At 40.7% G+C, this 23,444-nt stretch overlaps 1 protein-coding gene across 2 annotated transcripts; it reads left to right on the top strand.

The window, feature by feature from the left end:
• Positions 1-402: 402 nt before the first annotated feature.
• On the top strand, positions 403-23,129 carry stag2b (stromal antigen 2b). 2 transcript variants are annotated; one of them, XM_054597077.1, is made up of 34 exons: positions 403-616; positions 2,373-2,500; positions 2,589-2,670; positions 2,863-3,006; positions 3,145-3,241; positions 3,415-3,491; positions 3,690-3,894; positions 4,954-5,105; positions 6,492-6,565; positions 6,671-6,794; positions 7,355-7,453; positions 7,648-7,727; positions 7,906-8,013; positions 8,589-8,700; positions 8,823-8,940; positions 9,039-9,142; positions 10,431-10,523; positions 10,634-10,723; positions 10,850-11,053; positions 11,597-11,667; positions 11,805-11,892; positions 12,019-12,099; positions 12,218-12,310; positions 12,714-12,888; positions 13,049-13,188; positions 13,356-13,457; positions 13,569-13,717; positions 15,063-15,191; positions 15,416-15,642; positions 16,464-16,683; positions 17,545-17,652; positions 17,748-17,874; positions 20,030-20,107; positions 21,200-23,129. In XM_054597077.1, the coding sequence occupies exons 2-34, from the start codon at positions 2,457-2,459 to the stop codon at positions 21,221-21,223; spliced, it is 3,819 nt and encodes a 1,272-aa protein (XP_054453052.1). In that variant the 5' UTR covers positions 403-616; positions 2,373-2,456; the 3' UTR covers positions 21,224-23,129. The 2 variants fall into 2 exon arrangements, with proteins under 2 accessions (XP_054453052.1, XP_054453053.1); XM_054597078.1 differs by lacking the exon at positions 403-616 and adding an exon at positions 850-1,032.
• The last annotated feature ends 315 nt before the right edge of the window (positions 23,130-23,444 follow it).

Below are 23,444 nucleotides of genomic sequence, written 5' to 3'. Positions count from 1 at the left end.
AGTGCTGAACATAAATAACATTTTACAAATCAACAAGACTTAAAGAGGGAACAGAAGACAAACTGTATAAGATAAAATAAGATAATCCTTTATTAGTCCCGCAGCAGGGAAATTTACAGGATTACAGCAGCATAAATATATAGTGCAAACAAGGTTCATATTAGAAAAAACAAACGTAAAAATAAAGTATTTTAAATAATAGTATTTAAAATAAGTAAGTAAGAAATATAAAAAAAAATATATATCTTACAAATACAGACAGAATTTATAATTATTATATGTTTACATTATTATAGTTACAGTATTATTATCTCATTAACATAAATAGGAGGGCGGGTGTAGTTCCCCCGCGGCCACCAGAGGGCAGCAGCGCCCCCCCGGGCCGGACGCCTCCTCCGCGGCCGCTAGATGGCAGCTCTGCTCCAGGTTTCCTCCTCCCAGGTCGTCGAAACAACAAACCGAACTACGGAGCGAGCGGGGAGAGAGAACGTCCGAAACCGCCTCTGACCGCGACTTTTAAACTCTTTCTTCTTCGCAGGATCGCAGCGGGGTCGGGACGCAGGCCGTGTGTGAGCAGGAAAAGTTACGAGCCGCCGCCGCCGCGCGCCGCACCGCGGTAAGTTATCCGTAAAATGGCGGAGCGCGCGATGTGGAAGTTAGTTGATTTGTATTTCGCTAGCTCGCGCTCGCCGGGCTAGCTCCGGACGAGCCGTGCGCGCGGACGCCTCGCTAGCTCGCTGCTAGTTTTAAGCTAGCAGGCTAACGAGCCGCGGGGTTGTTTTAGGGGGAGAGAGAGAGAGGAGAGAGAGAGAGAGAGAGAGGAGGTATATCTACTCTAACACGGCGACACGGACGTGTTGTTGTCCAGGACAACTTTATGTGTTTGTAAACAAAGTGTTAGTTGCTTTATGCTGCTGGGACTCCCGAGAGGCAAGATGGACGACGTGTGTGTGTCTGTGTGTGTTTTTTTTTTTTTTTTTTTTTAGGTAACGTTAGCATGGCTAGCTGTTAGCATAGCATGCTTTAAAGGAGGTAAAGACGTGTTGGTGTGTTTACGACACACACACACACATTAACACACACAGTAACACACACACACAACACACAGTAACACACATGAACACACAGTAACACACACACCTGGGAGTAGTTTGTGGTGAGGAGCTAGCTTGTGTTAGCATGATGCTAGCTCAGTAGCGCTGCGTTGTTTGTGTTTGTTTCGCTCCAAGACGGGTTCATGGGGGGGGGGGGGGGGGGTGAAGCTCGTGATGCCTCGAGGTCAGAGAGAAGCGCACGTGCTGGTGGGGGGGGGTCGCATTTCCCCCAAAAAAAAAAAAAAAAAAAAAAAAAAAAAAAAAAAATCGCGAGCTTAGAGGGGCGCGAGCACCGGTGTCAATTTTTGACAGGAGCCGGAGGAGAGCGTGGCCGCGCCGGCGAGGAGCAGGAGGAGGACCCGGTGTGTGTGTGCGTGCGTGTGTGTGTTGATCTGCACTAAAAACATTTGTGACACTGATCAATTTGGCGCCACTTTCTCAGTCTACACCCATAAAACCAGAGTCTCCTCCATGTACTCACCAGTACATGGAGAGACACCCACCAACGTCTCAGTGTGGGTGTTGTGATAAGAGATCCCCGTGAGTAACATCACACCTCCTTTGAACCTGACTGCTGCTTTCAAAGTCTTCTAACTACTCACTAGCAGCAGTAGGGTTGACACACTTCTTTTTTTTTTTTTGCCAGAGAGGCAGCTACGCACCAGTGTGTGTGTGTGTGTGTGTGTGTGTGTGGGGGTGTAGTTAAAGTTGAGCTTTTCAGGACTAAGAAAATGCTTTTATTGTCCTTTACTCCCCCCCAAAAAAGACATTTACATGCATTTCCGTGTTATGGACAATGTCACAATCCTATTTTTGAGTTTTGATGTTTGTGCCACAAATTTACAACAATCACAACCATGCAATAGTTGTGTTTCCCCCCCCCCTGTGGCCTGCAGTATCTTGTTGATGTTGATACTGTCTTTTGATTGGTTGAGATATGCATGGGGCGGATAAGGCAGTGCCATATTTGGCCATTGAGGAAGAGACTCCAATGTTCGTTGCGTGACGTCTGTAAGCCAAGGGAGCAGAGAAAGAGAGGGAGCCAATGGCTCGACAGCTGAGCGTGACAGGCGCATTAAAGTACGCCCACTGTTACCATGTGAAACCGTTTTTTTTTTCTCTCTCAAAGGCATCAAAGAAACACTTGCTCACTACAGAGGATGGGATTTCTGCTAACATGTGCATATTTGCGTTTGTAGAATTTTTTTCTGCTGTGTTTAATTGAGAAAAAGGTCTTAAAGTGTATCTCTCTCTCTAAATGTCTCTGTCATATTATAGGTCACATGCAACCACTCCTGTCTTGCAATTTCTGAGGATCTCAAGCCAGTCTTAAATTGAAGTTATCCAGAAGATGTTACAGAAATGATAGCAGCACCAGAAATACCATCAGAGTTCTCCTTTACTCAGTAAGTGCTTTCTTCAACTTTTTTAATTTTACTGTGAAGGTTGAGGTTGATATGAATTTTCAATCTAATCTTTGCTTATGTCCACCAGGGACACAGACACCCGATTCTCTTCAGACACAGACTTCTCTGAGGATCTCGATGGAAGGAGTACAACCTCAGCTAAAGGAAAGGTATATCAAGCACAAATGGCTCTAAGGTTTTTGGCCTGGATCAGGAACAAAAACCTTTTGTTATGATCAAATAACACAGTATTATGTCTATTAGTTATAGATATTTGTGACAAAGCCTATACAATTAGCTTGGTCTTCTCTGCAATGATTCTTACTCTTAACAATTTGTCATGGTCTTCTATTCTGCTCCAGGGTGGAAAGAAGGGGAAGAAAGCAGCAGGGGAGAAAGGCAAAGGAGGGAAGGGAGCAGGCCGGATAAATGGCCACCACCAAGAGAACGGCATGGAAAACATGATGCTGTTTGAGGTGGTGAAGCTGGGCAGAAGTGCAATGCAGGTATGAACGGCAAGATATTTGAGATCGCCACACTGTAAAGAAAATGTATCTTCAGTGATGTGAAATAGCTAATTGTGGGCATTCTTAATTTACTTCTGAATTTTTCATTATATTAAATCTATCCCTCATTTCTTACAGTCCGTGGTCGATGACTGGATTGAGTCTTACAAACATGACAGAGATGTTGCGCTACTAGACCTCATCAATTTCTTCATCCAGTGCTCGGGATGTAAAGGTATGTGTGTCTGTTTAAGGTATCTCACTCCTTTTTAAATGTATTTAGGAAAACATTTTGAATCTGTGTGACCTAAAGAACCACTCCGGCATATCTGGACTACCCTCCCCCCGACTTGGTCTACTTGACCGTTTAGTAAATTGTCTTTGTCCAACCACCTCTGTATTCATCAGGTGTGGTCAGTGGAGAAATGTTCCGCAACATGCAGAACTCTGAGATCATCAGGCGAATGACAGAGGAATTTGATGAGGTAACTTCTTGTTTTCCAATATGATCATTACCATATTCACTATCAATCTCTTTTTAAGATTCACATCAAATTTGGTAGTATTTTATTTGCCAAAGGCAATAGAACTGGCTTTCTTTTTGCAGTATAGAGATGCCAACCAACTGCAGTTGTGTTAAATCATTGTATTTACTAACGTTCTTCCCTCTGTGGCCTCTGTAGGACAGTGGTGACTACCCTCTAACCATAGCAGGACCCCAATGGAAAAAGTTCAAGTCAAGCTTTTGTGAATTCATTTCGGTGCTTGTGCGCCAGTGTCAATACAGTATCATCTATGATGAGTACATGATGGACACAGTCATCTCCCTTCTCACCGGACTATCAGATTCTCAAGTCCGAGCCTTCAGACACACCTCAACACTGGCAGGTAAGATTAACTGTGTGTGTGTGTGTGTGTGTGTGTGTGTGTGTGCGTGTGCGTGTGTGTGTGAGAGACACACACACACACACATTTGAATGTCAGCAGTAATTGGCGTGTTCTTTAAGCCCACAGTCGATAGCTGTGTGGGAAAAGTATCCGTTAGGAGGGTCCTGGGCACACGGTACCATACTTTTGGCAGTAGTGTTGTAAGATACGGATATAATGAATATAATTGATAAAGCCACAACCCTCAACGCGCACACAGACAGGTCTTTTTTCTTAAAGACCTCCTTGTAAAATTGGATAACCTACACCTTTATCATTGGCTCTGCTTGTGTACAAATAACAAAGCAGATTTAACAGCTTAAATGAAGTGTCAAAGGCTCCCGACGGAGCAGATCATGTGCTCTACAAAAGCCAGAGAGGCATGAATAACATGCAGCCAATATTATTTATGCAGCAGCGTTATACATTTTTCAACAACAGATGTAATATACAAGGTAGGCGGTGTGACCACAAAACATTCCTGTAATGTTCTTTCAGGGAAACCATCTGTGTCCTTACCTGTCAGTGTTCAACTGCAAATTGCTTTTGTTGCGCTTATGTTTTGATGCCATCACTAGACTTGGTGTCAGTTCCTGCAGAGCTATTTTAGATGGTTGCAATGTGTGTAATAATTATTTCTAACTGCTCCTAGGCAATACAATGATGGATGAAGCTACAAGTAGACAGATTTATATTATTCCTGGATGGAGTTTGTTTACTTTGTATGATTTCCAACTTAGTCCCATCCAAGGTTTTATTTGTTATATAAAAGGGTAACAATTACAAATCATTTTTAATGTAAACCGTCTTTAATATTTGGGCACCTTGGTGTGCAACAGATAATGTTTTTTTCACGGGGTTAGTTAATGTTGCACATCCATGACACTATAGACAGTAACAAAATGTCAAGTCAGGTAAAGTCACACACTTGTGTTGTAAGCCAGTCATTATTACGTCATTATTCGTTATTGTTATATGTGGATTCTTCTCACTTCTTGATGTAACTTTTGTTTTTGGCAGCCATGAAGCTGATGACAGCCCTGGTGAATGTAGCTCTAAACCTGAGCATCAACATGGACAACACTCAGCGCCAGTATGAGGCGGAGAGGAATAAGATCATGGCCAAACGGGCTAATGACAGGCTGGAGTTGCTTCTGCAGAAACGCAAAGAGGTAAGAGTGGCCACATGGCAATTTGCTGCCTTTTTTGTTTTTAAAATACCTTTTACCTTAGCACATACCTGTTTGCATTTAGATATGCCCATTTAAAGATTCAAATTCTAACTGGTTTAGCAAATTCCACCCAGATGCAGGTGGTCTTGAGCAGTTGTTCAGTGGTTACTTTGTCAGAAAGTCCCAACAACAGACCTTTTTTTCTTATTTATTGTGCGCTCACTGTGGTATGTATGCGCTGGTCTTTGTTTATGTAATATAACAGCCTGTACAGAGTTGTGGAAAACAATGCGTTTCACTGGCACTAGTGTCGAAGCAGAGAGTGTGTTCTCCACTGCTGAGTACAGAGCGCTAGTAACAACACTGCAGAGGGTTCTGCTTTTATATCGGCCAGTAAATTGTGCCCATTTCTATTATTCTCGTGTAGGCAGGAATCGTATTTATGCCATTACCGGTTTTACAAAGACATTTTTTTCAACCACTTTTCAATGCTTTTGTCTTTTTTTCAGTGTGTTTCATTAAGACCAGTTGGCTTGACTGCCAGTTAAATTCCCACCCCTAGTTAACAATAAATAAGGCAGCCTCAACATCCACTACGTCAGTTTAGCTTGTTATTTTGGAAGAAGTATTTTTCAGTCTTGAAAAGTGGCTGTAATATGAAAATAGGAGTGGGTTGTTTCATTTGTGATTTTACAGCACATCCCGTCTTCTTATATGCAGAAAAGCGCTAATAAGATGGAACGCCTGTGTATGAATTGTGGGTTTTTATAATCCGGTACTGAGCCCGATAACAGAGTTTAATAGTTCTAATGTTCAGCAGGAAGCCCTCTAAACATCCCCCTATTGTTAATTTTACTGAAGGTTAATAATTGTGTTTAGAATTAACTGTTAGCAGTCATAATCTAATTTTACAAAAGCCTGAACAGGGTCCTACATCATATCAGCATTATGCAGGTTACCTCTCCCTACATGACATTTATCAGGCAAATTAACAATCCCTGCAACCAAGCTAACAAGTCACAGTAATAAGCATAAGAGTAAATCATTGTGAATGACTTTAGCTTGTGACCATTAAGCAGTTTCTTCTTTTAGAATCGCAACACCTCTGTAGGTGATGGACCCGCAGTGACTGTGTTGGTGCTGGGTGTTATTCAGCTGGGATTGTTAGTTTAATGACTTGTATCACAGCAGGTCCCATCGGGCATCCATCTGTTAGTTCAGTGTGCAGCTACACCGCAGCATGGTGACATAGTTTGTTGTCACTCTTCTTGTTAAGTTAACGATGCCCCCTGGTCACCTCTTGATGTAGCATCCTATTCCGTCAGGATTTATGTTTGACCAAACTAATTAGTTCATGTGTTTTTTTTATTCTGCTCTTCATTTCAGCTCCAAGAAAATCAGGATGAGATTGAAAATATGATGAATGCAATATTCAAAGGAGTGTTTGTTCATCGATATCGGTATGGCTTCACCTAATGCCTAATCTATTCTATTCATCTATATCATCACTGTTTGAAGATGCCGTTAGAGAAAACTTCTTAAAAAACGATTTTATGTTCTTACAGGGATGCGATAGCAGAAATCAGGGCAATCTGTATAGAAGAGATTGGAGTTTGGATGAAACTCTATAGCGATGCCTTCCTCAACGACAGCTATCTGAAGTATGTGGGATGGACGATGCATGATAAGGTGGGTCACAGGAACGTTTCTTTACACACTCGTGGTCCACCAAGATGTCCTCACTTTATTTTCCTGATCAAACCTCTGTTCAGGACTCTGTGGACAAACACACACTTTGATTTATTTACATCTCCTCGACTCTCCTGTTAGTTTTGTTTCAGCTGTTTTTATTGCATAACTTTATTCTTTTATTATTAAGTGACGATTGGTAACGTCCCATAATTCTCAATTTAGCTGTGCACAACAGCCGACTGAGCAGATGTCTAATCAGCCGGAATAAGTGACAACACCTTTTTGGGCGTGCCTGGCTGTAAAAGGCACAATCAATAACTTAATTGTAAACTAATTGTAGCAACCACAATCCAGAACACAGGATTGAAGCCTGCTGTTTTTGCAGCATTGGTTTTACAGCTCAGGTCTAATAGGCAATAAAATAGAAAAACAGGCAAGTCTTGGTTATTAATGTCCTCCAGTGTTTACGGTTGTTTATTTCAGTTAGTTTTGAAGACACAGGAGAACAACTGGTCCATGCATCGGGTATATGACTGTTTTCTAATTCTCTATTCCAGCAAGGTGAGGTACGTCTGAAGTGTCTGACAGCCCTGCAGGGTCTCTACTACAACAGAGAACTAAATGCAAGACTGGAGCTCTTCACCAGTCGCTTCAAGGTCAGCACCACCTGCTGGACAACTGCAACACAACAGCTCCAACTTTATTGTTTCACACTCTTACACATCAACAAACACTGGGTTCATGCTTGTGGATAAATATATTTGTGATTGACCTGACAGAATTTCGCTCACCAATCTAATGAGTCCTTTTAGCCAAATGACTCATATCTGTCGTCTCTCTCTTTCCACAGGACCGTATTGTCTCCATGACTCTTGACAAAGAGTATGATGTTGCAGTGCAAGCGATTAAATTACTCACTCTCGTCTTGAAGTAAGTGGCTGTACTTTTTGTTCTTTATTGTATTTGATTTATTGTGGTCCCAACGTCCAAGTTTTTCCCACGTATCAGTGGGCCGTACTCGGGGGGGCAAGACGTTTCAAGAATATGTTTGCCGCCGACGACTACTTTGGAGCTTTAGTTGACTGACTTTTTGTGTTTGTCTCTGCAGTAGTACGGATGAGGTGTTGACCCCCGAGGACTGTGAGAGTGTCTATCACTTGGTCTACTCAGCCCACAGGCCGGTCGCCATTGCTGCTGGGGAATTCCTCTTCAAGAAGTAAGTCAGACATGCATCAAACTTATCACTGAACAGGAGTCAAATCTGTGTTTATGGCTGAACAGTGAAGCATAGAATGAGTCCAAGAATATTAATGTAGAGCCAGGTTGGGGATGGAGGAGAAAGATGCAAGGGATTTAACACAGTTTAGTGGAACTTTAAAGATAAGTGAGAATTTTTGAAAGAGTAACTCACCCCCTGATAATCTAGTCTTAATTGACTGCCAGTGGTTTCACCTTGCTGTAGTGAACTGCAGGTGGACGCTGGTGACATCACTGTTGGGTGTGGTTATAGGTTCAACAGAGCACACATCTAACCACATCTATCAGTGATGTGGGTTGTGGTCAAAGATAAAACTTTCAACCAGAGAGGGAAAAACCCCTTACATCTAACTACAATTGTCAAGACTGTTAAGGTGCTCAATGCCTGGTTTCTTTTTACAAGTCAGTCAGTTCTCAGCTTAGTTTGTGCAATTTAAATGTGCAGGTGCCTTGCCTCTCCTTAGAAATGCAGTTGACGCATAATGCGAGGGTTGCTTTTGTGTGATACCAAACTAATAATTGATACTCCCAAAGATTGTTTAGCCAGCGGGAACCAGAGGAGGAGGGTGCCCCAAAGAGGAGAGGCAGACAAAGCCCCAACGCCAACCTCATTAAGACCACTGTCTTCTTCTTCCTGGAGAGTGAGGTATGTTATGAGGCTACTTGACTTTTACTGTCACATTCAGGGCTTCAGTTTCTGTCTTGATCGACAGAATGTAAGCAATTGATCCATCTGTCCTTCATGTGTGTGAACATTTCTCTCCTTAGCTCCATGAGCATGCGGCCTACCTAGTGGACTCTCTCTGGGAATGCGGTCCAGAGTTACTGAAGGACTGGGAGTGTATGATCAGCTTACTGCTAGATGACCCATTGCCAGGAGAGGAAGGTATGGAACTGGTTTCTTGCAAACCTTCATCACTTGTATTCTGGTTCAGGGCAAAAATTTGATGCAGATCATGCTGATTGTTTTGTGTTTTTTTGCAGCTCTTACAGACAGACAAGAGACAGCCTTGATTGAAATCATGCTGTGCACTGTACGCCAGGCTGCTGAATGCCACCCACCTGTTGGAAGAGGCACAGGGAAAAGGGTAAGTCTGGCTAACACCCTTTAAAAGATTGGTTACATGATAATTCAGTTGTTTTTTTTCCAACATGGGCTTGACACTGGGTTCGCCATTATGACAATTGTCTTGAACATTGATCACTTGCTTAACTTCAGAGCTGGGTCAGTGCAGCTGAGCCCAAAGACAGTTCAAACAAATCCCTAAAACCACACTGGCACAGTTGATGTCTTTTAAATAACTGTGATCCCACCGTTGTGAATGTTAGTAACTAAAGTTTTCAAAGATGAAAGTATTGTTTTCTAGGAATGGTTGATTTTAGTTTTGTGAGTGCATTAGAAAAATACGTTCAATTTTGGAATAGGTTGATATTGGTGAATATACTGCAATGTTTTGTGCTTGATTTCAGGTTTGAGATAACAAAACCTGTAAAATATTTCTAAATATTCTGCTACCAGTAGAAGTTTGATGTACAGTTGGATTTACATGAAATCTGACATTACAACTTAACACCAACATTAATCTTGAATTCATCACACAATCTAATAGACCTTACAATCCAGATGCAATACTGCTGAACAAACACTTTTTATTTCTTATTGGTTTTAACTGTCGGAGCTTTCGCATTAACTTTATATTTGAACGCTCTGCTAATGGGCTATGTTTGATCTAAGTGATCAACTCGTTTTTAAAAGCACTGCCTACTGACCAGTCAAAGTTCGGTTAACAGATTGTTAGATAGTGGCAGTTTAAACTGTTTTCTTTTCAGCCTGAATTATGTGTATAACTTCTAGGTATTTGTCAGATAGTTTAGTTGTTTTTTTTACTTTTGTAAAATGCACTGCTTTGCTGACCGCAGACTTGTCCGTGTTTGTGCTATATCATATGCTGCAAACAACGCCTTCATTTGTGAACAAGCTCATATCCAGATTGAGTAAACCCTCGGTTCATTTACAAAGTTGATAACCAGCTTCGTAGGACCGTTTAGCGGGATCGTGGTTGTTGGGGTCACTTAAACCAGATAACCAAAAGATATCCTGGGTGTGTTGAATCTGCTCTGAAGTACAGGCCCCAGTTCTCGGTTGAACACAGGAAAGCTATCCCAAAAACTAAATCTATAACCTGCCACTGGGAAGATGCACCAGGTAAACTGGAGCTACAGACACCTGCAGAAAAGTGACAAAGCCTGGCATTAACTTGAAATTAACATTAAATAGCCTGGTCGAAAAGTAAACTTAACAAGAGTAAACTTTCGTTTACATGTAGGCCAACAAGTTGCGAGGACAAGCATCTAACTTTCTGTATCTATGATCAGGTGATGACGGCAAAAGAGAGGAAGACTCAGATGGACGACAGAACCAGAATGACTGAGCTGTATGCTGTGGCTTTGCCCCCTCTACTGGCCAAGGTTTGTTACTGCCATTCTATGTTCTCAACAAATACTCCTCTGAAGAGCTGTTTGCTTCAGCTCTGTATTCATAAATCACAAAAATATTATGTTGAATGTTTGTTCTACAGTACGCTATGGATGCAGAGAAGGTGACCAACTTGTTGCAGCTGCCTCAGTTCTTTGACCTGGAAATTTATACTACAGGACGTCTAGAGAAGGTAAGACGCTTATCAGACAACACCAATCAAATTGGGAAAAACATGCAAACAGTTTATTTAATATGGTGATAATTACCTTCCTCACTGACTGTTCTAACACATGATGTGTCTCTCTCTCTAATCCAGCACCTGGAATCCCTGCTGCGTCAGATCAGGGAAATCGTGGAGAAGCACACAGACACTGAAGTTTTGGAGGTCTGCTCCAAGACTTACCATTCCCTCTGCAATGAGGAGTTCACGATCTTTAACAGGGTGGACATTGCCCGCTCCCAGCTGCTGGATGAGCTGGTGGACAAGTTCAACAGACTACTGGAGGATTTTCTACAAGAGGTAGGAGTGACAGGACGCACACGTCAGCACTACTAAATGTGCATGTTTTTACCCATTGCTTTTTTTGTTAAAGAAGGCCTTATCCTCTTACACCCAACAACTCTTCCATTGTCTCTGCCATGTTTGTTTTCTGTTATGTATTGTTGCCTAGGTCTTTATTGTTGCTGTCTCCTAACATAAGCACTGGAATTGTCACTGTATATTAAGAACTTTGATTCACCTGCAAATAATAATTTGAGTCTCAAACTGTGATGATATAATTTCCTTTCAAATGGTGTGCAAGGGATGCAGTGTGTCTTTTGTGTTTGTGTTCAGCTATATTTTTTCTAAACAATCAGAATATCCAGGGATGTCATACTGTTTATGTGCAACATTTTGAGAAAACCTTACAAAATACTGTGAGGAAGCTCTTCAGATATATATTTAAATTTTATCAGAAGAATCTGGTAACTTGTATCCGTTCTAAATGGCTCAGTCTGTAACGAATGAATAAACGTCTTGATTTCAAAAATGTTAACATGGTTGCAAAATATTTCTTTCCAGGGTGAAGAGGCAGATGAAGATGATGCTTATCAGGTTTTGTCAACTCTAAAGAGGATCACAGCTTTTCACAAGTACGAAATTATTTCTTCCTCGAGTAACCGTTTCCTCACACATTTTCCCCTTTCCCGTCTCCTGTGCACGCTACAAAACAATCATTTACCCGTGATTCTGTGTACATGTGTCTGAAACTTTCTCAAATCTGTTGCAGTGCACATGACCTGTCGGGGTGGGATCTGTTTACCAGCAACTTCAAGCTGCTCAACACGGGCATAGAGAATGGAGACATGCCTGAGCAGGTAATTAAATATACACACACACACCACCAAGTAAAGTTATATGAATTCGACATGTCATTTTTTCGTGAAATGTAATGAATATTAATATTAACCTATCTGGGATTGTTTTTCTTTTCTAATGAGCAGATAGTCATCCACTCTCTGCAGTGTACCCACTATGTGATCCTGTGGAACCTGGCCAAGTCATCTGAGGGCAGCTCCAGGAAGGTGAGGTCCCCTAAAGCCAACTGCACCGTCCCTATTCTGCACTGTTTTGAGGAGAATTGGATAGATGTATGTGTGATGCTAAAAAACATTCTGCCTGTTTTTTGTTTTTTTTAATTAGGATGACATGGTGACCCTGAGGAAGCAGATGAGGGCATTCTGTATGATGTGTCAGCGCTACCTCACCAATGTCAACACAGCGGTCAAAGAACAGGTGACACAGACACGTGCACAACAAATCTACATATGTAGCAGCAGTGGTAATAACAAATACTTAAAAGCAAAGCACGACAAGAACATGGAGTATAAAATGGGGATCATCAACAACTCTTCAGAGGTGGTTTGGCTTCCGTTCATTGTTGCTGCTTTGGGTGTTTTGGCTACAAAGTGCTGGTAAGAAGGGTGTTATTGCAAGAAATGATTTATATGCAGGTCCTTTATACAACTTGTTATTGGAGCCATATGTGGCTCACAACAGTCAGATTTTCCCAGATCCATAAAGGTTTCATAATTACACTCAGAAATCTTGTTTTAAAAACCTCATCTGCAAGGACTGCTTTTGTATTTGTAGTGTATGCACACTAAGTTTGAACTGTTTGTCCCTTTTCATCCTTCAGGCATTCACCATCCTGTGTGACCTCCTGCTCATCTTCAGCCACCAGATGGTGTCCGGAGGCAGGGAACACCTGGAGCCTCTGGTTTATTCCCCGGAGGACTCGCTGCAGGCTGAATTGCTCTCCTTTATCCTGAACCACGTCTTCATAGACCAGGACGATGACACAAATAGCACAGGTACAAATGCGAATGTTCTGTTGCAGCAGCTCATTTACTTTCTGCTCTGCTCCGCTCCAGTATGAAAGGATGCTTTTGAAATTGGCCAATTTGTAGCTTGTGGAACTATCTAGCTATCCTTTTTATATATATATATTTTTTTTTTCTCCAATCATCTCAGATGGGCAACAGGACGATGAGGCAGTAAAGATTGAAGCTCTGCACAAGAGGAGAAACCTCCTCGCTGCCTACTGTAAACTGATCATTTACTGCGTGGTAGACATGAAGACTGGAGCTGACATCTTTAAACAGTACATGAGAGTAAGTCAAACTCTTTAACCCTTCAATAAAGTGGGCTGTGCAGGAGCAACACATCTGCTGTTGTAAGAGTTAATGCACTGTCTGTCTTACTATTGGACATGAACATCAGCTTATGTATACAAGGTAATTCTTAACGTCCTAGTATTGTTTTGTTTTTTTCTTTGCAGTATTACAATGATTATGGTGACATCATCAAGGAGACAATGAGTAAGACTCGGCAAATCGACAAGATTCAATGTGCCAAGACACTCATTCTCAGTCTGCAGCAGGTTAGTATACACACTTTTGCTCAGTCAATAATATATTCAGTAGTTATGACCTTCCTTTGTCGCATTTTAAGAGATTGTTTATCTGATGTTTCACGTATCTCTTCCTGCTAGCTTTTCCATGAAATGCTGTCCGAACTGGGTCACGGGTTCGATCGCTCCTCCTCTTCATTCTGTGGAATCAAAGAGTTGGCCCGTCGTTTCTCCCTAACCTTCGGTCTCGACCAAGTCAAAACCCGGGATGCTATCGCTATGCTGCACAAGTAAGGCTTCATTCTGCTGTTGTCGCATTGCATTGCTCGTATTACATCTTTGGCCTTGCATCTGGGAGCTGTCATGTTGGACAAATGACTCCTTGAATACAGTTTCTTCCTTCCATTACATTTTTTTCCTCTGGGTTATGGAGAGGCTTAAGTGATAGAATGTTGCAGTCTTGCCCATTCCAATGCACTAATGTCCTTCTTCGTATAAAAAACACATCAGGCTGTTCAAACACACATCAGCAGTGCTATAAAATTTGCAAATTTCCCCGCTGCGGGACTAATAAAGGATTATCTTATCTTATCTAAACACAAAACTGTTCTGTTGCATGTAAGTAACTCAAGCAGAGGAGCTCTGTGTTCTTTTTATGTAACAAAAAGTGTGATCCTAAATTTCTGTCGCTACATCAAGTATTTCCCACCAGTGTATGTCAACATTTACTGGTGCAGTGACACACTAAGAAAATCTTCATGCAATTTAGACCTTTTTTAAAGGATACATGTTGCTTTTCAGAGGCAATGGAGAATTTATTGTATAAAAGGCACACAATCCTCCGCATTTGTAAATACCCAACTCCCATAACATTGTACTTTTTTCTCATGTGGATTATTGTATTATAATCTCAGGAAGGTTCCAGGAAATCCGATGTATGCCCATTTGCTATGCTATCTTGGATATCCCCTACACTTGTGCAACATCTGGGTGCACTGTGTAATGGGATATGCCAGATGTGCGACAGGAGTTAAAGTAATAAAAGACAGGCTGAAGATTCTGCTTTCTTACCATCTAGTATGTAAAATGTTAAAACTCTCAAAGCAATGTAGTGCAGCATTACAATGAGGCATGACTACGGAGTGTAGTCCAGTGGAATAGACAGTGATGCATATGCCTAGAGTTGAAACGAAACTATAGAAAAGAAGACGTGTCTTGTGTTAAGAATCGGATATCTTGAATTGTTTAATGGTGCACTGTAAGATTTGGAACAACTGTGGTTTTGGGGATTTGTGGTTCCATTGTAAGTGTTGACGTGCTTTTCTGCCCCGCTAAAAAAATCATGCTGTTTACGAATGTTTGAAAAAATAGTCTCAAAGTTATGACAGCTTTTATTAAAGAAAACAGTGAAAGTATTTTAATCAGGCACGCCGGTGGTCTAAAGCTTTAAAACATGTACCACATGTCCAGTGTCCCTGGTTCAAATTTATAAATGCATCTCTTTCCTTGTCAAATTTTTCATCAGTTAAATTGAATTTGAGTGAATATTACAACACTTTGGATCAACCTTTTTATGTTTTCTTTTTTCGATAATAAGTGTTTAATTCTTCCTCTCCGTCTCTTTGCATCGGTCAGGGATGGTATCGAGTTTGCATTTAAGGATCCAAGTACCCAGGGAGAAGGAGGCCCTCCCCTTAACCTGGCTTTCTTGGACATCCTCAGCGAGTTCTCCTCCAAGCTTATGAAACAAGACAAGAGGACTGTGTAAGTTGTTTTTTTTGTCTTTTTTTCTTCTGCTCAGCTGACGGATGGGAGGCTTGAGTGTAACAGGTGTTTGTGACAACTGGTGCAACTGGTGTCTCTGATGCATGGTTGATATGAGACTTTTTTGTTTTTCTACCCTCCAGTTGGAATGTGCACCTGGTTGTGTCTATAGACTCATGAGTTTTTTTTTCATCTTGTCTGTGTGACCTCCTGCTTCTCCTCAGCCACATGTACCTGGAGCGCTTCATGACGTTCCAGATGGCACTGCAGCGAGAGGACTGCTGGCTCCCCCTCATCTCCTACAGGAATTCACTGCAGGCGGGTGGTGATGACGATACCATGTCGGTGATGAGTGGCTACTCCAGCAGAGGCTCCTCCATCCGCTCCAAGAAGATCAAGCCTCCTGCTGTTACAGCTGGAACATCAGCGGCCAAGAGGAAGCTGCCAGAGGGTACTGCAAGTCATTAATAATGGGATAAATAAAGCTGGGGTTTTTTTCTTGCCTTTTTTCACTTCAGAAAAAAGTAGGCTTTAGTCAATTACTGTTGAATGTTTACATTTTTTAAATGAATGAAAAAATAAGTCTATTTGTTTTTAGGCTTTAAATTTCCCTCACTAAAAACTTTGATCCCAAAACCGAGGTACTTCCAAACCTAGAGTTTTGTGTACCGTTCCACCTCCAACACCTACCAACACAAACACACTGAAAATAGGTCTTCATCAGAGCCACATATATTATAGACCAGCAATGATGTTACAAAAGCAGAGTTGGAGCCCAGATTAACCCAAATGCATTTCTACCAGCCGGGATCAGCTGATGGGTGAGGAGATTAAACAGCAGATGGTGGGAGAGAGTCAGAAGAGTAAAACTGCTCCTTACCAATCACACAGGGTCATTAAGCTGAATGTCTGTGTGCTTGCTGAAGACCTGCTCATGACCAGGGAGGTCTTTAGAATATTAAATGTATAAATTAATTTAATTTACAAGGCAGCAAAATGCAGTGTTCGGTGGGTAAACTCATATTATAATACGGTCAAAATTAATCAGCTGTTCTAATAATGTATAAGTTATTTCCTTGGCTTGTAATTTATTAGGGTTGTGCCCCCTGTCAAGAATATATTATAATCTCCATTCCCAATTTGAAAACAACATTTTGAAAAACAAAATGGTTACATTTGAACACATGATGATAACGTTGACCTTCGACCAGTACTCAGATTACAGTGCGTTTGTTCCAGGATTTTCTAACACTTTGGACCTTCCTTTTCCAGAGGAGAGCAGCAGCAGCGAGGTGTGGCAGCAGAGCATGCAGACCCCAGTCATGCTGCCATCCCCCCACCTCACTTCAACTGCCATGCGGGACCCCAAGAGGGGTCGTGATGACAGCTTCATGGGGGTCTACCCACTTCCCCACGACCAGCAGCCACCCATCCAACTCCCACAACATCATCAACAGACGCCTCAGCACCATCAAACACCCATGGACTACAAGTATGTATGCCTCACTGTTGCACTCCTGAGGTATAACAGTGCCATCAGGTCACAGTTCAGTTTAGTTTTTGTTGTAGTTTTGTGATGGATTTCAGTGCAAAATCAAATAGAAAATCACTTTTAGTTGGTTAGACCATTAAAAGAAATCAAACCTCTTTAGACAAACATTTGACATGAATGTCGTTTGGACCCATAACAGTTCTGGTTCCAGGTCATTAGTGTTGACTATTGCTTTATATTTCTGCATATAAAAACCAGTTCCCTCAGGGGGCATAATTAATGTGAATATTTAAATCAATCTTTCAGCTCCACGGTGCACACCATCAAACTTTCATGTAATAATGTGCCATGGCATAAACTTACATTCCACAGTCCAACATTACCTTTTCTCCTCTTTAATTTGCTGTGCTGCCCCACCATTTCAGAAACTCTTTCATGGTCATTTTCTTTTATTTAATTATCTGTAAATTCCTTGCTTCCTCACAACTCTTACAAAAAGATTTTATAAATGTATCCAGGCACATCATACTGTGCAGTGGATCACGTATTCCCTTAGAATAGGATCAGAGGATGAGAATATGAGCCAAAAGGAATTAGGAAAGGGTTGGATGAAATTTCCCATTTGTGTGCTATTAATTTTTTAGGGTAAACGCTGTAAAATGTGTGTACTTAACAGCCTGCCAAGTGTTGGTCCTACTGGGACAGTGACTGATTGGGTTAGTTATCCAACCTGACTTTTCATAGGCACCCGGCCAGTGGGCCATACATATAGTTGTGTCTGACATGCTTGTGATATCCCCAGTTAAATCAGCAAATACCTGCATTAAAAATGTGCTAATTAGAGTGCCCTTGTGTCTTTAGTTCCCAGGTGACGTGGATGCTGGCTCAGAGACAGCAGGAAGAGGCACGCCAGCAGCAGGAAAGAGCCATGAACTACGCCAAGCTCAGGACCAATCTGCAGCAGGCTATGTAAGACTCACTCTCACACACTTGTATGTCGAGTTGCCTGTGAAAATCTCATTAAATGTATGATTCCATAACTGTTTAATGCTTTATCTTTGCAGTCGTCGCGGTACTGGGCTTATGGAGGAAGACGAAGAGCCGATTGTGGAGGATGTGATGATGTCATCTGAGGGTCGTATGGACGACCTCAATGAAGGCATGGACTTTGACACCATGGACATTGATCTGGTAAGATCCACATTCACCTGAATTTTAACTCATGAGTCACAGTGTTTATAAAGTCCTCTATGCTAGTTGTGATAATTTAACGAGTTGCAGGTGCTGTGAGTGACTGATTAAATCTTCTTGTACTTTGTTGCCTCTTCCAAACTTAACAGTTTCATCCTTAACACCGTCAGTGTCCTCTAGGTTCTCCCTCAGCCACATGCCTTACTGAACATCAAACAGGCATTTAAAAACTAAATTAGACACCCACCAAAATTGCCAATAGGAGGGAACATAAGTCGCTTGTTTCTACTATGTAACATCTGGTCATAGGACATAAAGGCCAGATGTTGCATCTGGAGACTCATCGTGGTCTGATTATTTTACAGTCACAACACTGGATACAATGTAATTCTGAGAAACTTGGAGCTAAAACATTTAAGAACCTCAAAACACCAAAAGCCTTGAACTCTTCAGTAAGCCTGGTTGGTTCGTTATCCCCCGGCGTCAGCTGAGAGCTAGCTGCTCAGAGAACCTGACTGCATGTCAAACGATCATTACAATTTTTTCTGGTTTCTGGTTTTGCATACATTCTCTGCCTTGGGAATAACCAGTCGGTTATTCTAAGGAAAGACTGATTTGTTTAGCATGCAAAAATCAATAACAAGCCGCTTGTTTTGATCTTTGCATGCAACATCAAAATGAGCACAGAAGACAAAAGAGAATTGTTGACTGCGGGGAAGAACACATCTGTTTTTTGAAAAGATAATGAGAGACTCTCTACATTGCCTTGCAACTGTCGCTACACCACGATGCTACATGACTAATTTATTTGACCATTTACCCGAACACCACAGAGCCATATATGATGAGTGTAAAGCCAGAACTAAATTTTATCCAAGACAAACAACAATTTTGGTTGCTTATGATAGTGGTGCATTCTATGAGAAGGGACTCAAAAGTCATATTGAATCAATCAACAAGGAAATTGCCCTATTTTTTTCTAAATTCACTCTATTTGTTGTATGTATGATAAATTCCTTCCAAATTTCGGGGGATTGGATTTTTCTGACTCAAAAACACAACCCATATGAATCGTGCGAACCCAATAAGAAAAAACATGGGGGACGGGGGGGGGTAGTCTATTCTGTAGACTAGCCTAACTGTACACATGCAAGCTATGACTTCAAACCCACTATTCAGTCTTGATTGTGATTGTGTTTAAAAAAAAAAAAAGGAAAAATCGCTGGAAGAGCGCCGGGCTTCTGTTCAATCAGACGATGTTGTCAGAAAACTGTCCAGCCAATCAATAGCCCAGCCCAGCTCACTCCCATAACGGTGTCTACTGTGGGAAATCAAAACAATGATGACAATCGTTCATCCTCAGGTTTAGTTTTTCAGAGTGAATGTGTTTAAGGCAAACTTAAAAACAAGCAAATTAAAATCAGTAACATACTCATTATGTAAATACAATCAACTGAGGCAACTCAGCAGCCCTTACTGTCAGCAGGTTGACATGTGCTAGAGCCGAGAGAACTGGAAAATAAAAAGAATAATAATTATTATTACTAGCAGCTCCTTTTTTGTAAAACATTTGAATTCTTTTTTGTGTATAAACATAATTAATGAAATATTATTTAAAGTTTTCTGAATCTGCTCTTTTTATATACAGAATATGATTTTACATTTTCAGAAGAACTGATCGAAAATGGTGAAATTGCATACTTATAGGTCCAAAACCTTCAAATTTTCATGAGGGTGGCCACCCAACATGAAAAAGCTTAATAATAAGCTCTGTGTATGGATAAGAGAGGTTGGATTCTTGAAAGTTCGGCCAGTTAAACAGATGATGTGGATGAGAATGGATGCTTGGTGTATTTTCCTGCTCTTTAGACTTTAGCCAATCCCATGCCCGAAACTGAGCCGTAGGACCTAAATTATTGCTATCATCATTTTTTTAAATTGCAACCCATATTGCAAAAAGCCATAATATCACAATGTTGTTCTTTTTATCCATTCCAGTATTCTTCAGTCCTACTTTTTAGTACAGGCAATGATGTTCAAATACTCACTGGTTGTCTGCTCATGCAGCTGTTACTGCAGGAGAAGTTGTTGGATAATCAGCTCTAAACGCAGTCTCTCTCTCTCTCTCTCTCTCTCTCTCTCTCTCTCTCTCCAGCCGCCCTCAAAGAACCGTCGTGAAAGGTCTGAGCTCAAGCCCGACTACTTTGACCCTGCTTCTATCATGGACGAATCGGTAAGGAGCATCTGCATTCTATCACTTCTATCACCAGAAGTGTGTTTGTGCCATGGCCAGCTGGAGAAGCTTGTGAGGCCAAGTGAGAGCTGACGCAACTTGTGGTTTCCTCAAGCAAAAAGCACACGGAGCTGCACTAGAATTAGTAGAACTCTTTAGAAGTAAATCGAGAATAGATGGCTTTCAATCAATCACATTACATGGACCACTTGCAAGCATGTTATATTTGGGGCTCTGAATGAGGCTGTGCAAAACATTAAGACAAGTTCAGCTAACCAGCCTGTTTGCTCTGCAGCCAAACACAACATTTCTTATTGGTCACACAGCCACCATTTTTACATCTGTAAACACGCCAAATGTGATTTATTTCAGAATGTACTACCAACTTTAAATTCCTGTTTCTCAACCTTAACAAACCCTGTGGATTTGTCTTGGGGCTTGTTCTTACACTGGGCTTTGACACGTAGGGTTTCTCAGACACTGCCTCAGCACAGACCCATGGAAAAAAAAAATGTGTGGGCGTTTTTGTTATGTCAACTTTGAACAATTTCATTGTCACAAAAAATATATCTCGGCAGAAAACAGTCTTCTCTTTGCCAAACACAAAGCGTTTTGTTCTATCAAGCTTTTCCTGAACAATGTACAAAGCACTTAACTGCTCAGCTTTTGGCTCTTGACACGACTCCGCACAGAACAGGTCTGCCCTCAGATCCATTATTTTCCCTCTTCGAAATTACTTGTCAAATGGAGTCAGTTCGGTGTGATATCAAAAATGTTGAAACCAGAAGGTATTTGTTGCACAACATTTTGCTGTGAGCTGGCCTCAGGCGAAGCATTGTTGCATTTTGTTTTGTCGGTTTTTAAACGAACAGTCAAAATTGCCTACTGGACTGGATGTTAATTGACACCAAACACTTGGGTTTGTTAGACTTGGATCCTTATTCATGTAATTTCCATACTACAGGGCAGAGCGGTTCATTTTATGTTGTCTTTTTAATACTGGCATGTCACATGCCTATCAATTTCTTGTTATTTTTAAACTTAATAACTGGTTACTAACGTTTCTTTTCTCCCTGTTTTGGTTTCCTCTAGGTCCTTGGGGTGTCCATGTTTTAAGCTAATATCCAGATGATTTTGAGGATAAAAGAAGAGGCGCTTTGTATTTAAAGAGAATTTTAGATGCGAAAACAAAAGTGTTTTCTGTAAGAAAAAGCAAAAACAAACAAAAAAAAAGTCTGGCTTGTACTCCACGTGGACCAATGACAACCCACACTCAGTGTTGCTTGCTCAGAGAGGACATTGTTTCAAATATTTACTTTTATAATCTTGGGTAAGCTCTTCCTGTTCTGAAATAGTGTAACAGGCCACTTCCAAACCTTATTAGAAATGAGACATGTCTGAAGAAAAATCCATGATAGCTTTTTTTTTTTTCCTCTTTCCTTTTCTTTCCTTCTTTTTTTTTTTTTTTTTTTTTTAACGGGGATGAAATGGTGTGTTTAACTTAAGATACATTTTTTTGTTTATGTCTAACCCTTTTTACAATTGTAGTAAGTTACCAGGTGTGAAGTAGTAATTTATAAACAGACTGTAGTAGCTTGCTTGTACTGTGTTAGCCAAGTGGATGGAGGTCTTTGTTTCTGTGCTCTCTTTTTTGGTTTTCTCCCTCTATCTCTTTAGTTTCTTCTCCCTGTTGTTGGGCCTGATTTGAGGTCCTGATAACCACTGGTGGTTAAGATGTCGAGGTGTTCACCTAGAATCAGTCATGATCCCCTTTATGCTGTGAAGATTCCCAGAGTCCACTGAGCGCTCCACACTGTTAAGCAGTAAGTCCTAGAGCTTACCCCAAGATTTGGACCACTCCTTAAGCACCATCTACTAGAGAAATGTGTGTCTCTCTCTCCCCCCCCCCCCCCCCCCTTCCAACAATGAGCAGATTTTTCTTTCTCCCAGTAGTGCCACTGTGTGGGCTCTGGCAGACAGCAGCTCAGTCAATGAATTACACATCTTTTTTCTCTTTAAAATCCAGCAGCATAATGTTGAAATGGGTACCTCTACATTTTAAATAAAAGTTATATATGAATCGGTGCTGATTTTATATATGTGCTTTTGGTTTTCTTATTTTTGACTTTTCAACCTTCAGTCACAAAAGTTTGAGAAATGTAAGTAAAACTAAAAAAGAAAAAAAAGCATGTAAAGCCATGCATCAAGGAAGATTTTTAAATTTGTATTTTTACGTTTCCTTTTTTTTTTGTTTTCTTTTTGTCTTGATAATGTCTTCGGGTTTCTACCTTTTTTCCTACATGTAAATTAGTTTGGATAAAACTAATGAAAAGACTTGTGAAATTCAGCTTTAAGGTTTTCTCAACATTTAAAAGTCCTCTCACAAAATACTTAAAAGATTTCAAATGTTAAAAGTGAAAGGTAGTCATTCAGACGATACTGAAGATGAACGTTTATTCAGCAGCGCTGTGGCAGCTAGACAAAGCTTAGATTTTGACATATATTTGTCACACAAGTTTTAATGAAATGTTTTGTCTACTGAGGTTTTTATTTTGTAGTCATTCCATGCTTAAGCCTTAAACATGCTCGTGAAGGTCACCTTCTCTCACAGTAATCTTCCATGTCAGAGGATCAGTCATGTTTAAAGGTGGATAATTGGCTTCTTAGAACATGAAACATGAGGTGGTCAGATGTAATGTGATAAAGTAGATGAACAGCCTATATGTGTTTTGCCTAATTATTTTATGTAAGTAAAAAAGAAAATTCTTTTAAGGAAAAAGTACTGTTTATTGTTTGTTACTTACCACTACATTGGTATAAATTCTTATTAGATCATGTGTATATATACAAAATTTACTTTTTTTTTTTTTCTTCCTTTTGGCCATTTCTGTGTTTTTAAATTTTTTTTCTGCACTCTTGCCTACACTCTAAGTTGTTGTCTATTATCCCATCCCAGTCACTCTGTTTTCTGATTTGTACTTGTCTGGAGACAGTAACTTTTGAATAAAAATCAACACATTTCATCTGTGGTACTTTTTTACTTTTGACCACAATGAACTTTCTATAATTAAAACTGGGGTTATTCAGCTCGGGCTGCACAGTCCAACTATTGACTTGATTTTTTTTTCTTTTTTCTTTGCGCATTTATGCAGTTCGGGGTAAAATATAGTTTAGTTTTGGTGGCACTTCACTTTTAAATATTCACTCTACTAACACAAGGGGGCAGTATAATCTAAGGCAGACCTCTGATCTCCCCACAATGGCAGTGCTCTTACTGTACATGCTGGCACTCTTTAAAATATGTGTGCCTAATACTATGAATATGTATTTCCAGGGC

Source organism: Anoplopoma fimbria, chromosome 4 (genome assembly GCF_027596085.1).
Source record: "Anoplopoma fimbria isolate UVic2021 breed Golden Eagle Sablefish chromosome 4, Afim_UVic_2022, whole genome shotgun sequence".
NCBI classification, from domain to species: Eukaryota; Metazoa; Chordata; class Actinopteri; order Perciformes; family Anoplopomatidae; genus Anoplopoma; species Anoplopoma fimbria.
This window is presented reverse-complemented; position numbering and strand designations above follow the sequence as displayed.